This window comes from Anneissia japonica, unplaced genomic scaffold, assembly GCF_011630105.1.
Source record: "Anneissia japonica isolate Jap-2015-1 unplaced genomic scaffold, ASM1163010v1 scaffold287960_len3192837_cov198, whole genome shotgun sequence".
Lineage (NCBI taxonomy): Eukaryota > Metazoa > Echinodermata > Crinoidea > Comatulida > Comatulidae > Anneissia > Anneissia japonica.
Genome location: NW_022712725.1, coordinates 730331 through 746342, shown reverse-complemented (window position 1 = coordinate 746342; position 16012 = coordinate 730331). Strand labels below are relative to the sequence as shown.

Genomic DNA, 16012 nt, shown 5'->3' with positions numbered 1-16012 from the left:
GCAATACCCCGTGGTGTACATATGGTGTCATTTGACGTTCAAAGCTCTCGTGAAGCTTACATCGGACTGTCCTCCCAGTTTTATGATATGGATAATATGTATGAGATTAGACTAGGCCCACGTGATGCATCTATTCGTCGCTGTCGAGGCTGTCGAGAGGAAATTCGCATCAATGTTCGCCTCTCCAAATACATTGAACCTATCAGGATGAGGAATTACTGGATAAGGTTCCGGAATGGGTCTGTGTCTGTTGGCAGAGGAGGAGATCGGCAGGCTTTCATGGAATGGCAGGATGAAAATCCACTGCCTGTAAAATACATTGGTGTAAGATCAGCAAGATCCATCACTGCTTCTTTCAAATTCTGCAATTTCCGTGAGTTAATTTTTAAAGATTTTGTAAATAAAGGCTTAGGGAGTAGAGTTGTTTTTAGTTGTAATAACAAAATGGCAGCAACCTTAGTGCAAAAAATGCGTATCACAATTTTTTTCAGTCATATAGTGGAAGACAATCATTGGCTCACTCACATTTTTTTTTGTAGACGTACATGTTCACCTGTTCTGTACTTGCCTTTCTAGTGCTTTTTTTTCATCCAGTGAAATAAAAAAATAATGTACACTTACACATATTATAAAAAATGTCTGTACATTTACTTTAATTATTTCTAATCATCTGTTGTCTTATTATATTCCAGCTGAATTGGAATCTCATACCAGTGAAGGTGAGCCTTAGTTAGAGTTTTTTTTTGTCATAAACAAACTATTGCCATCAATGCCAACCATTTTCTAAATTTTAAACACCCTTCAACAGAAAATAGACAAATATATAAGCTACACTGTGTACAGTTCATTATTTAGTATAAAATTATATAAGTTATATGTCTTGTGAAAATTTCTTAAAATCAAAAACGTGTTTAATTAGCTCCAATTATTTCTGCTGCTGTGTGCATGCTACTTAGTGCTCAATGTATATTAAAATGATGTATTCTAAATGCTAGTAATAAAAGTTGGAAAAGCTAGTTGCTTTTGTAACTGCTTGAAAATGTGCAATTCAAAACTAACCAAAGAGAATAGATGTAACATCACTACTACAATTTGCAGCTATTTAATGTTAGCCTGATTATAAATCACAGCATGCATAGTTTTTATGGTAAATATATTTCTGTTTATAGATAATATTTTCTGGATACTGTACTCTTCTTTTTTTCAGTCTGTCGATTAAATCACTTATTCGAAGTACCTTCATCTCAAACTTACGCATACCATCTTCAGAGAATTCCGGCGAACATTACGCGCATACATTTTGATATTCGGACATCTGCCAATGCCTACGTCAGCTTCTCAAGTCAAACCTATGAAGTAGATGATTTGTATGAGATCTACCTCAGCCCACGGTCTGCTCAGGTACGACGCTGTGCCAATTGCCGTGCCCTTGATGAAAGCAGGCTGTCGCGGTCAGTATATGTAAGTGGTGATCATTTCCGTGGCTATTGGATCGATTTTGCGGAAGGTACCATTGCAATAGGACGTGACGGGGAAGGTGCATTCTTGAGGTTCGAAGATGAAGACCCTCTACAAATTGAGTTTGTTGGTTTCAAGTTCTCAGGCGATGGTGCCATCAGATTCTGTGACGTGGGCAAGTAGAAAATGAAGCAAATGGGTGTTTTTTTTTCTACAGTGCATGTCCTCTTTGTTGTTGGTTTCAAACTCGTACATCTTGATGTTACTACAATGAAGAAAATGTTTCCTTCTATGGTGCATGCCCCATTAAATTTTAGTCCTTTGTTGAGACTAAAATCATATATTGTGGGCTATGTTGTACAATAATGTGTCCTGTGGGATTTTTGCATTTAATAATTTATTCTAAAATGCAATGTATTGTGGGTATCATCTTTGTAATGTGGTACAGCAGTATGTCATTGGGCTTTGGGCCTATAGAAAGGTTGTGGGTTTGAGTTAAACGTTGGTCGCATTGCTTGTGTTCTTGGACAAAACACTTTACATTAATTCTTTTCCACCCAAGAGTATGAGTGGGTACATAGTATGTTGTGAATGAGTTTGAATTAAGCTTGGGCATAGCTGAATCAGCGGAACAGCAATGTAAAATCCACATGGAGGAGAGGAAGTTGCACATTGTGTATGCAAGCACAACAAAAATATTGTGTTATGTGCTAAATATATCTAACAAGTAAACATATAATTGTAAATCATGGTGTTGCAGTTATTCTTGCACTCAATGTGTAATTTTATGTTTCAATCAATATTACTTTGAAAAGTATAATAATCCTGGTATTGGTGAGTTTTTTTTCCAGCTCATATTTATCTGTCAGGTTGTTGTCTGTGTGTAATTATTGTGGTAGATTTCTGAATAACTGTTGTATCCCTTCTGTGAGTGGTGTAGCTATTTTCAAGTAGCATATTCTATGGTATTCGGTGCATGTTCTGGATTGGTATCCTGACTTCAAATAAGCAAGGGATTAATGAATTTCAAATGGTGACTCGGATATTATTTGATTTTAAATTATCCATATTGGTGAGTGTAATTTAATCTCTTAAGATTAAAACTAATCAGTCGTTATTTTTAAACGCACAGAGCCTAATCCAGATTCGTTGATTGAAGGTAAGTTACCTTTTGTTGCATTAAAAATGATAAATGCTTGATGTTGTTTGAAAAGAAATTAGCATTAAAACATTAAAGCTTATCGAGTTATTTAATGATCATAACAATGCATGGAGATATATTTAGTAAAAATATTGAAAGTAAACTTGTTTGTTCTATATTTTCAGGCGAAGTACCACCTCGTGGAAGTCAAGGTAAGATAATTTTGCAATAGTAATATTTTTCAATCTTTACAGCTGTTAAACACATACAGACACAATAAATGTATTGAAGTTGTTTAATCTATAACCAATGAATTATTTTTATTTGATTTTTATAGTATGTGCATCTGGCACTGAAATATCACTACCCGGAACTGACCTCCTGTATAAGTTCAATCTTCAGCGGATACCTCGCACTATGCACCGTATTGTGTTTGACGTTCAAGGTCGGCGCAATGTCTATATCAGCCTGTCAAGCCGAGGCTACGAAGTCGAGGACATGTACGAGATTCTACTCGGAAATGGCAATGGTCGTGCAACCTTTATCCGTCGTTGCAAAGATTGTAACAACATGGCTACTGCTTCGATGCAAAGAACCAGCTTCATAAATACAGATGAGTTCCGTAACTTCTGGGTAGAATTTGATAACGGTCACATTAAAGTTGGACGTGGTGGAGAAGATGAACCCTTCTTGGAGTGGCAGGATGAAAATCCACTAGATGTTAAATACGTTGGAGTAAAAGTATTGAGGAACTTCCAGGCCACTGTTAGAGTCTGTGATTTAGGTAATGCTTCATAGTTGTTTAAAAAAAAACTTAGGTCAGTCAGCTAAACTGGTGGTAGCTTAACTGTGGAGATATTTTGGTTCCCAGTTCAATTCCTCCCAATGCTCTCCTTGTGTTTCAGCTGCAAGGTTAACCGTCTTTTGAAAGAGACTTTTAAGCCGCTGTTGTTCCTGTGTGAAATGTGACCCATTTGCATGTTAAAGAACACAGTACAAGTAGGAGATTGCCTCCTGGTCTTCTGACTTAGTGGGTTTACCCCTGGTGTAATTCACACCAGCAATACTCCCACTCCTATCAACACCATTATCAGAATTTCTTGTAAAGTGCATGTTTCTGTCATAATTCATTTGCTGGTTTTATAAGCATAGTGCTACTTATATGTTAAAGCAAACGTATATTTGGTGGACCTTGAACAGGACATGCTTTAGGATAAATATTATCATAGGCCATTTAAAAGTACAGTAAAAGTATTGGGTTGTTTTTCAAGGGTTCAAGTTAGAGAGATGGAATATGAATGAGATTAAGATGAAAAGCTCTGTTTGGTAGACAGTACCAGAGTCTAGAGATGAGAGAAAATAATACAAAAAGTATTTTATTCTGGATATTTACAATAAGCAACATTATTCAAAAATTTACTTTTTTCTTTACAGGTCATATTGAAGTTATAAATAGTGATGGTGAGTTTTTATATACCAACTTAATTCCTAGTGCATGTACATGACAATATGATCATTATAACAATTAGCAGTCTGAAGAATGAATGGCTGTAGTAATAGTAGTAGGCCTACTTGTAAATAAAATTCATCATTAGTGAAAATAGTACAACCTAATCATTTTTTCATTTGTATACACTGACTAATACGACTACTATACTACTTTATTAATAATTTATTACTAAGCTGTATGCAGCTGATTATAATTTAAAAATTTAAGTTAATTTTCATATGGATTTATCACTGCATAATGTATCTAGATATTTTATGTGATATAACTAGAGTACATTATTTGTTTACAACAAATAGTATGCCAGGCAGATGCAGAGTTAGAACTAAGCGCAGACAACGTATACGCTTACACTCTTGCCCGTCTTCCGAGACTAACCAATCGTATCCAATTTGACGTGCGTGTTGGCAGTAGCCTGTTCATCAGCCTCTCATCGCAGAATCACAACATGGAAGACATGTACGAAATTGAGCTTGGCAGTGATTCAAACAGGAAGACATACATCCGACGCTGCCGTAGCTGTCGAGTACTTGCACAGACAGATCGTCTAAGCCGCAGCGGCTTCCTCAGTTCTGACCAGTGGCGGAGCTACTGGATAAGTTTCAGAAATGGAAACATCGAAGTTGGTTATGATGGGGAAAGTGAAGGATTCCTTTCTTGGCTGGATACATCACCACTTGCAGTGAGCTATGTTGGTTTCACAAGTAAACGATATGAACAAGGACAGATTCGATTCTGCAACCTTGGTAATTATTTTTAAATATTGTTTGTTTTTATAATCTATACTAACTTTAAACATCAGAGATTCTTGTCAATAAATAATTATTCAATTCAATTCAATATTTTAATTTTCATCAAATAGCTGAATTGCATAAAATTTGTAATAATGATTCTATACACTAAAAATACCTAACATTAAAAAACAGTACAATTCAATACACACAAAATATTGAAATATTAGTATAGCTAATAATAATAAATAATAGCTACATAGTGACTCAATAAGAATATTTCAGAACATTTGAATAAGGAAACAACATGATATACTGTAAATTTGTAATGTTTAATGAAAAAGCTTTAACTAATTAGTAGCTGATGTTCGTACACCCTGCAACCTTTGTCAGAAGTTGCTCTATGAATATCTACTGTATATACTCTATGAATATCTATATATTTTAAAGATTGTTAATTTTTAATTAATTTTTTTTGCAGAGGTATCATTCACAAACGGCAGCACAGAATGTCAGGCAGCTCCAGCTATAGAAATGGATGGCAGTAAGTACACCTACTTGTACAAACTCACAAAGGTACCAGATTCCACGACAAGGGTATCATTTGATGTGCAATCATCAAGTGATGTCTACATAGCTCTTTCATCCCAAAAACACAACATGGAGGCAATGTATGAGATTGTTCTCGGTGTATCTGACGGAAGAAGTTCATCGATACGACGGTGCATTGGCTGCCGGGACCTAGTAACGAAACAACTTTCAAGGTCAAGCTTCTTGGACAGGGACAGATTACGACATTTCTGGATTTCGTGGGAGGAAGGAACCTTGTCGGTTGGACAGGGGGATTTGGAGGAACCATTTATGACATGGGCAGACGACCAGCCACTATCAGTAAAATATGTTGGTATTCATCCAGGAAGAAATCGTCCAGCGACATTCAGATTCTGCAACTTAGGTAATCTAAATATTTGTTACTTTAAACCCAGCAATTTTGTTTTGGTTATTGGAAGTTAAGCCCTCATTTACTCATGTGTTTCTTTTATATGTATAAGTAGCTTTTAACCACTTCTGATCTGTTTCGAATGTTAACACACGATGCTCCATTCATAAATCTTTCTATAAGATGGCTGAATTCTTCAGTTGTGAGAAATTAATCCTAACCCACTATGAAGTTTGAGAGATATTATGATATGCCCATGAATGTGTTTGATGATGTCATATTACAACCATCCTCTTTGTCATCATCAGTGGTTTTCTGCTTATTCCAGCAGGTCATTGTATGAATTAGTTTTTTTAGTTTCCTCCATTCAGTGTGGTCTTGTGCCTTGCTTTTTTTTGCAGCATAGCCACCCAATTCTAAAACATCCAATAATCCCTTTCTTCTTGTACACTTTTTCTCTTCCCTTCCAACCATCCATCAATTACATCTTTTAGCAAACTGTTTCCCCTAAGTATGAGACCAATCCTATTCTTCTTCCTGTTTCTAATGAATGCTAATGGCTCTCTATCTTCATTCAATGTTGTTCAAGACCTCAACGTTCATTACTTTCTCAAACTAACCTTTATTATTCATTTTCAAATCCACATTTCAAAAGCATTTAATTGATCTTCCTCAAGTGGTTCTGAGATTCAGTTTGATTACAGTCACATTGCTTGTATCCCTTGCCTAGATACTTTGTCTTTTCAAATAATAACTTAGCATCAGTTATAATTAATTCAATTAATAACTAAGGAACAATTATAATTAATATATATATTATCTATATTTTTTCCCTTTAGCACCAACTGAGTTTGCAGGTAGCTCAGGTGAGTTTTGTTCTTGTTTCATATTAGATAATTGAGTTATTAATTTTTTAGAAATTAAATACAAGATTAAATAGTTTTTTTTAGATTTACAGTGTCTGACAATAATAATTAGCCTCTGGCTGCTACGGACTTTTTGTTTGTATTTTGAATATTTGAGTAAAGATACCGATATAATCGAAAGATATAATCTTGGCTTATAATTGTAACTATTTGTCTACTTTACGTATTATTGGGATATGCAGGGGCAGATTTAAGACCTCTCCTCTGAAAAGAAAAAAAAGGAATAAAGGAAAATAAATTACTGATCACCCAAAATGCCTCAGAAGCAATTTCCGGGCATCTAGAATACAAAATTTTCCAGGTGCAATAGCACTTTGGTAGTATTGTCTCTTTATCTGCCCCTTATATGCATCTTATTTTAGATGCAGTTCTATGGTACTCACTGTTTTGTTTTTCTCTTTGAATAAATTAGAAAAATGCATTTGGTTTTTTTTTTCCTTCAGTCTGTCAAGCATCATCAACTCTACACACAGATGGCGTGAGTCAAGATTACCACTATGATTTTGCGCCAATTGCGGGCTCAATGACCCGCTTCCAAGTCGACGTCAAAGCCTCAAATGATGTGTACATTCTACTCAGCGAGTTCAACTTCCATGTCGATAAGGAATATGTCATCATACTTGGTTTTAGTGGGGCCAAAAAATGTTCTATTCGTACCTGCCGTACCTGTCGCAACTTAATACAAGACCAACAGAGCCGTGCAAAGTACATTGACAGTGAAGCTTTCCGTACCTTTTGGATCAGCTTTGAAAATGGAGTGATTTCTGTTGGACGAGAAGGAGAAGCAGAAGCGTTTATGAGTTATACCGATGAACAGCCGATAGATGTGCAATATGTAGCATTCGCTTCCAGACCTGGTGTTGCTGCTCAGTTCAGATTCTGCGATCTTAGTGAGTACACCATAGATAATACAATTGAGCTGTAAAAACAAATAGTGTTCCCAACATATATATAAATCCCACTTTATTTCACTATTTTTCTTCCTTTTAATTAATAGTGTTATAGTAATATTGTAACTATTATAATATTTGTATTTGTAATATTTATATACATATTTATTAATATTTGGAAATATTTTATTTTCAGTTCCAATCACAAACAGTGACACTGGTAAGTATAAAAATGATTAATTTTATCTCAATATGCTTATTATTTTCATTTCCCAAGTACACAGGTAGATCAGAGTCACATTAGGAAGCCCATTTGGGACAATTATATCAACAGATGTTTTTTTTAATGGTTTGTTTTATTCACAGCATCAGATGGCTGTGCTGAATCAGCATTGATTGAACTAGATGGCTCAGATGACGACTATCACTTCCATATTGCTCATCTTCCCGACGAGGCCTCTCGTATTGAGGTTGAGTTGACTGGAGCAAGTGATGCCACCATCGCACTGTCTACTCAAAACTACGAAATCCCTACAATGTACTTGATCTTAATTGGCGAAAGAGGGGGTAGGTCTGCTAGTCTTCATAGGTGTCAAGGCTGTGCTGCTGTGGATACGGATAGGCTGTCGCGTTCAACTTACATCAATGCAAACACACCACGCCGCTTCTGGATCTCGTTTTCACATGGTCGTGTAATGGTTGGCAGAGATGGTGATGATGATGCATTCCTAGAATGGCAGGATCCAGAGCCTTTGATGATCAACTATGTCGGATTCAAGACCAGGAGAAATGTGCCTATGACATTCAAGTTCTGTAACCTTGGTACGTTCAAACTGAAATATAATTGCTATTAAGAAGTAAAAAATCAATTTGAGTATAACTGTTATCTGGCTGCTGAAATGCTTGCCTTAAGCCAGGTTTCGAAAAAATCGCTACACGCTATCGCCAACTCCTTTGGCGCCACTGAGTGTTCAGTTGAATTACGGAGCATTCCCGATTGTGTTGGGGACAGATACGCAGTGCAAGGATTGCAGTGAAAACGCTGTTGCGACTGTGTAGCAGTTCTATTGAAACCAGGCTTTAGATGAATGTGAAAATTACCTGTGGTTTGCTTATATATGGGTATGAAATGATACATCACCGTATCATGGTTGTAGACAGAACTTAGTTTGTGAAAAGTGGCTTCTTGGTTGCAAATTGAGTAAATGTTGGTTGTGAAGCACTTATTTTTTTGCAATTTACTTACCTATAACCAAAAATAGAAGTAGTAATTTATTACCAATAAAAGGTAAATCAGTCTATTTTTGCAATTGTTTGTCTTTTGTTTTAGGCAAATAAGTAAATGAAACTATGAAATATGGAACACCAATTGGAATAAAATGTATTCACTACCCTTTATGACAGTATCAGCCAGCTTCATCTGTTGTAATGATAAACTGAAATTGAATTTTGCAAATAATTAGAATTGATTTAACTGAACTAATGGTTTAAATTGTTTATTCACAGAAATCTCTGAACAGCATGACAGCTTGGGTAAGTATAAAATAGTGTAGATGTGTATAAGAGACCAGTGTAAACACAGCATTAAATGAGTTCCAATGTAAATGGAAATATGCATGTGCAGTCTATTTCGTGAATACTTACCTGGATAACCGACTAATTGCCATTGTTCCCAAAACGGAACACCCCTTCGAAAAAAAATGGAACAGACCGACCCAAGGCGCCACGTGCGAACCAAGGCGCCACGTGCGAAATTTCTAGCAGTCTTTTCAAGCTATTCTGTCTTATTTTGCCTTGGATTTATTTTCAACTTGACAAGATATCCTTTGTTTTTGTAGTCGTTACTATGTATGCTATTTTCTAATTTGCGATACATTTGGCATACATTTACTGCTAATAAAGTGAAGGATTATAAACATTTAATAATGTGAAATTTAATAGTATTTAATCAATCTATTTTTTTTTAAGTGTACAATACAATCTTACATTGTTGAGTGTTAAAATAAAAATTGAGTGTCAAATATTTTTCGAATATATACATGAATTATCACATAAGTACCTCTTCAAAATCCTGACATAGCAAGCTGTGATGACTGTTGGCTTAGTGTTGGAACCATTTTCACAACTTCTGAAGTGTTCACACGTCCATTGGAAGACATTGTATTACTGTTCAATTTTTTTTTTAATTGTTTTACAAAACTGAAGAATAATATCTCTTTTATTACTACAGTGTGTGCACATGCTCATACATTCCGTAAGGAAGACGAACCTCTCCATTTCCACTATGACTTAGCTGCCTTCCCAGAAGACACAAGCTATGTGCAGTTTGATATCAAGGCAAATGGTGAAGTAAGATTCAGTCTATCCAAGCAGAAGTTCAACCGTGAGGACATGTATGAGATTGTTCTTGGTGGCTGGAGAAACCAATACTCGGCCATTCGAAGATGCAGCAACTGCGACAACTTAATCCGAACGGAACAAAATGTACATGAATATTTGACGGAAGAGTATTTCCGTAGCTACTGGTTGAGCTTTGATGAAGGAGTTATTTCCATGGGACGTGTTGGAGAGGCAGCATTCATGGAATATCAAGATGAAGATCCACTAGATATTAAGTACCTTGGTTACACCTCTGCGCAAGGTGTTGTTGCAGAATTTAGATTCTGTGATATGGGTACGTATTATGCGTTTACACCTTTTTTTAATATAAAATTTATTTGACAACTTGTATTTTTCTAACAGTATCTAATTCCACATATATTTTCTCTTAAGAATTTATTATCTCATTATTTAAAATTCATCTCATTTTCATTGATTGTTATAGGCATGCATTAATTTTTCTATTGTAATCACATATGTGAATATGAATGTGACTGTGAAATAAATTAAAATCAATATATAATTTCTATTTTTGTCTTTTACAGCTTTACAATCTGGAAGTCAATCAGGTAAATTTTCATTTACATTTTATTTAATTGTGATTTTTAAAAATTTATATTTCAATTTTTTTTGTTTTAATATTGAAAATTGTAATATAATTATATATTATATGTTGTTAATGCTAATACATTTGCGTACACTTGATCAATAATTAACAGTTTTGTATTTTTTAATTTAAAAAAAACATGAAAATATGTTTTGGAAGGTTTTTATAACAACCCGAATTTGAAAGTGAAGAGGTATTTAAGTCCCGCCAATGAAATACCAGGCAAAAAAGACTACTGGATCTATGGGGAACCATTACTGCCCAAAATCCAGCGTGAGAGTGCGGGATGACCACTGCCAAAGCATTCATGCTTGGCAAAAACTAATTGCCAATCCCAGGAAAATTTCTCAATGAGAACAATATCTGTTGAATAAAATACAAATGAGACAATTATTGTAATATAACTAAAGAGTAATGTATGACAAAACAAACACACCCGGTTGTGAATTGATAATTTTTATTTAGTTTAGAAAATGTATTTGAATAATTAAAATAATTGTTAATTTATGCAGAATGTTCAACTGCACCTGTACTTGAAAGTGATGGCAATGGTCAGAATGACTACGCATATGCAAGATTGCATCGGGATGTCACTACCATCAAGTTTGATGTCAAGGCAAGCAAAGATGCCTACATCGCTCTGTCACCACAGAATTACGACATTGACATCATGTACCAAATTGTGATCGGTGGCTGGAGTAACACACGGTCCGTGATTCGACGTTGCACTAATAACTGTCAGAAAGTTGTGAAGGCTAATGTTCGTTCAGGTTTCCTTGATTCCACAGAGTTCAGGTCATTCTGGATCAGTTTCAGTGAGGGCATTATTGCTGTTGGTTATAATGACGAGCCAGCTTTCATGTTGTGGACAGACGAGGAACCAGTCTCGGTCAAGTATGTTGGCTTCACAACTGGAGCTAATATACCTGGAGAATTCAGATTCTGTGACCAACGTGAGATATTGCATTACTTGTTTTGGTACTATAAGTTATCTAATTAATCATAGTAAAAAATAATTTAATTGAAATTGAAAGTATCTAAAGGTGTTCTGATTCTGCGATATACTTAATTATTTAATTAAATCCATTAAATATTTGGTACAGATGTCAAATACACAATGGTAGATGAACATTTCTGTAGTTTTAAAATTTTTTTATAATTTTGTTTTAGATGAACTTTCATGTTTATATGTTACCATTACATTTTCCTTTCCATTACAGGTGTCATCCGAAACCATACCACTAGCTCAGGTAAGGAAGACACACTAAAATCATTTAAAACATTGTTATATAAAAACAAATATAATTATATATTGGTATAATTATCCAATTTTACCTGATGAAATTAAAAAAGAGGTTTTAATATATTTTTAAATCATTTCTGTATTGGACATAATATAAATTTTCTTATCTTTAATCTAGTTTGTGAATATGTACCTAAATATACCAGCTGAGTAAATGCCAAGTGGAACTTGCCCCTCATACATAAATGAAACAATGAGTTACTGTTTAAGTGATATCTTAATAACTTTCATAAAACTATAATATATATACACTTATACAAAGATATTCTTTTATTTAAAAATTTCCATATTTTTCTGGTAATTAGAATGTTCTACAAACGCTATCATCAGAACTGATGAATCCAACGAATACACATTCCCATTTACAAGAATTACATCAACCAATATCGTATTCGACGTCATGGCAGGACGCGATGTCCAGATTATATTTTCACCACAGAACTACGCAGTTGATAAAGTATACGAGATCTTGATTGGATCGTCTCGCGGAAGAAGAGCAGTCATTCGCCGATGCCCCGGTTCATGTGACAAAACACACAAGGTTCAGTCGATGCCATTTATTTCAGAACATCAATGGAGAACTTTCTGGGTGAACATCGAGAATGGTGCCATATCCATCGGAAGAGTTGGTGGCGATGCATTCTTAACATGGCAGGATGATTCTCCATTTGATGTTTATTATGTTGGTATGAAAACTACAAATAATGAGGGTGCTTTCCGCTTCTGTAACCTTCGTAAGTATTTTTACTGCACATTTTTAAAAATATCAATGTAGCATTTTATTAGCAAAACCAATTGATAACTCACAAAAGAATTGTTGTAATACACTGCACGGCAGATCTAGAGATGTCCAAAAGTGTGGGGGCCGAAAGTGGGGCTGATCGAGATAATGCTAGCCCAGGGGGTCCGGTGTTTTAGATGCCCGAAAATAACCTCTTAAGTAATTTTGGGTGATCAGTTTTTTCTTTTTCTTTCTTCTTTTTTTTTCTTTACGCCCGGGCCGTAGCTGGCCCGGGCGCCCCCCCACCCACCAACTAAATCCGCCCTGCACTGTCTAGTTAAAATAATAAATCAATCTCAATATTAATTTTACTTGTACATTGTAATTCAATCTTAAAAATATTTGATATATTGTACTTTTATTTCAGAACAACATGAGGCTGGCGATGCAGCAAGTAAGTAGGATTATTTTATCTGACCATGATTTGGAAGATCATGAATATTCATTCGAAATAAATATGTTGCATATATGAGTTTTTGAATCATGTAGATTCATATCTTTTCATTCCATTGTATATTATTTAAATTAAAAGAAACATGATTCATTTCCATTGTCATTAATTAAGTGTCTGAGGAATATCTTCGCATAATTTGATTAGAACCAAATAGACTATCTCCATTTTACCCTCCTCTCATCCACTTTTTGGTTACACTTTTAATGTAGTAAAGAATTTAATGAAACATAACTCATGAACGTTTTACAGTTTGCCAGGAATTCCCAGTGGTAGAAACAGACGGGTCTGGTGTCTCAATGTACAAATATGAACGCTTTGTGGATGGAGCAACCCAGGTGAGTTTCTCTGTCAAGGCACAGAAAGCAGCCCGCATTCGCCTGTCAAGTATGAAACATGACACAAACCATATGTACGAGGTGATACTTGGAGGTGGTAGCGGAAGAGGATCTTCCATTAAACGGTGCCTTGGTTGTCCAGACCTTGTAGCTGTCACAAACACTCGAGTCAACGTACTGGATAATGAGGAATTCCGTGGATTCTGGATCAACTTTGGTGATGGTCAAATCCAAGTAGGACGACAGGAAGAAGAAGAGCCATTCATGGAATGGACAGACGAAGACCCATTGCCTGTGAACTACATTGGAGTTGCAACCGACCAGGCAGTTGCTGGAGAGTTCAGAATCTGTGATTTGGGTGAGTTTCCAGACTATTCAAACATTTAGATTAATCACTTTTGTTTCATTTTTATTTTTAAGCCTAATTTAGCTACATTTTTTAATTATCTTCTGTTGATTCTCATTAATAGCTTTTTCTATAACACGTATATTGTCACTAATGGTTAAAAGCATTGGAGTGGGATATCTTTATGCAGTTGTCTCATGAACTACTATCATATTTTTTATTAATTACATTGACAATGATAATGAAAAAAAGTAAGTTTAAATGAATTTTAAGTATATTATTATTTGTATTGATATTAAAAATTTATGTATTTGTATGTTTTAACATCATAGCATTACAAGTTGGATCTGTAACACGTAAGTTTATTCTATTTCTATTTATATTGTTTTTTGTAGTTGATGGAAATATTAATAAACAAATAATGTTGATAAAGAGTTATTTTATTACATTAAATTTTAATGTTCATATGCTTACCTACAAGTAATGGTTTATAAATATAATGTACCACCAACATACAAATTTATATTCAGTTAAAGCCATTTTCCCCTGTTTTTTTTTTACATGAGTCAATAAAATGCTAATGTATTAAGGCTTACTTGTATGTCCAATATTATATGCAAATATATTATGGTTATCAATATTCATATTTATAGATTGTAGTGGAGCACTGCAGATGCCTGCTGTGGGAGACAACACATATGACTACTCGCTTAATGAATTGGCCAACGACACCTCTAGCATTTTATTCGATGTTCGTGCAGCCAAAGAAGCCTATATTGCTTTGTCAGGACAAAATTACAATGTCGATGAGAAATACGAGATTGTAATTGGTGGATGGAACAACGCGAAGTCTGTAATAAGACGATGTAGAGCAGCTGGTTGTAGGCAGATGGTAGATTACCGTACAACACGTGTGGGTGTACTCAGTGCCCTGGCCTTCAGGAGTTTTGAGATCAGCTGGACAAATGGAACCATAATGGTTGGTATGGCCGATCAGGCACCAATGATGATGTGGGTAGATCCAGAACCATTAGAAGTCCGATTTGTTGCATTTACTTCTGGGGCAAATGTTGAAGCAGAGTTCCAGTTCTGTGACATTGGTAATTTTTTTTAAATATTTATTATTACTTGTTCTTTATTTTATTCTTTTTTAAAGCATAATACAATAGTAGCTATGTCTATTTCGTGAATACTTACCTGGATAAACCGACTAATTGCCATGGTTCCCAAACGGAACACCCCTTCGAAATAAATGGAACAGTCCGACCCAGGGCGCCACGTACGAACCGTCTCCCTAACAATTGTCCTCATTCCCTTCTAGTAGCTATATTTAGTATGCTTTTTGGTGCTATTAATATTGTTAATATTGTTGTTGATTTTAACTTATTTTGCACTTTTGCAGACGTGAACGTAAACCAAACAGCATTATGTGCTGAGTCACCGACACAAACTACAGACTCCACATATAACTTTGTCTATCCATTCAGCCAAACTCAGGAGACTTCAGTAATGTTTACGGTTCGTGCCAGAAGGAATGTCCACATTGCATTGTCCCCCCAGAGTTACAACGTTGATAACATGTACCACATTTCAGTTGGAGTTTCTAGACGTGGACGATCTGTGTGTAAGATTCGTCGTTGCAAAGACCGTTGTGATAAAGTGCAATATACATCACGCGTGCCCGTAGTGAATGAGGATGAATGGAGGGCATTCTACATCAACTTTGCCAATGGAATGATCTCTGTCGGTAGAGTCGGTGAATCACCATTCATGACATGGCAAGATGAGGAACCTCTAACAGTCAATTATGTTGGATTCTCAACACAAGGGAACACCGGAGAGTTTAAGTTCTGTGGTCAAGGTAAGACTTACTTTGTCTTGTTTATTATTTTAATTTTAATTTGTTCATATATTTTGGATTCATATAAATAATCTTAAATGTTGCTCTCTGCCAAAATAAAATTGATTTGCTACAAATATTTAAATGGAAAAATACAACATCCATTCTTTTAAGAATTTACCCAATAGAAAATACAAATTATTTATTTATTTCCTACAATAACTAACATATTGTATGGAATATTTAACTGCTTGAATTCTATACAGATGTACTGTAGGCCTTTAATATATCTGATGGAAAGATTTCTTGAATCTCGAGAGTATTTAATTTATTTCTAAATGAGGAGAATGTGCTTTTCCCAAAAAACTATCTGT

At 35.1% G+C, this 16012-nt stretch overlaps 1 protein-coding gene across 2 annotated transcripts in view; it reads left to right on the top strand.

Annotated features, from left to right (window-relative positions):
- The window catches only part of LOC117107989, a 109538-nt gene that overhangs the window by 21489 nt on the left and 72037 nt on the right, over positions 1 to 16012 (top strand). The window contains exons 1-21 of one of the 2 annotated variants that reach the window (XM_033249802.1): positions 2598 to 2617; positions 2785 to 2811; positions 2937 to 3383; positions 4034 to 4060; positions 4406 to 4852; positions 5319 to 5792; positions 6617 to 6643; positions 7147 to 7593; positions 7790 to 7813; positions 7960 to 8415; positions 9100 to 9126; positions 9824 to 10267; positions 10518 to 10541; positions 11092 to 11532; positions 11800 to 11829; positions 12188 to 12616; positions 13031 to 13057; positions 13367 to 13810; positions 14131 to 14154; positions 14452 to 14898; positions 15201 to 15659. In XM_033249802.1, coding sequence (XP_033105693.1) covers positions 3017 to 3383; positions 4034 to 4060; positions 4406 to 4852; positions 5319 to 5792; positions 6617 to 6643; positions 7147 to 7593; positions 7790 to 7813; positions 7960 to 8415; positions 9100 to 9126; positions 9824 to 10267; positions 10518 to 10541; positions 11092 to 11532; positions 11800 to 11829; positions 12188 to 12616; positions 13031 to 13057; positions 13367 to 13810; positions 14131 to 14154; positions 14452 to 14898; positions 15201 to 15659 — 5065 coding nt within the window. In that variant the 5' untranslated portion in view covers positions 2598 to 2617; positions 2785 to 2811; positions 2937 to 3016. Of the gene's footprint in view, positions 1 to 2597; positions 2618 to 2784; positions 2812 to 2936; positions 3384 to 4033; positions 4061 to 4405; positions 4853 to 5318; positions 5793 to 6616; positions 6644 to 7146; positions 7594 to 7789; positions 7814 to 7959; positions 8416 to 9099; positions 9127 to 9823; positions 10268 to 10517; positions 10542 to 11091; positions 11533 to 11799; positions 11830 to 12187; positions 12617 to 13030; positions 13058 to 13366; positions 13811 to 14130; positions 14155 to 14451; positions 14899 to 15200; positions 15660 to 16012 lie in introns of those variants that run through there. The other variant, XM_033249801.1, reaches the window with a different exon arrangement.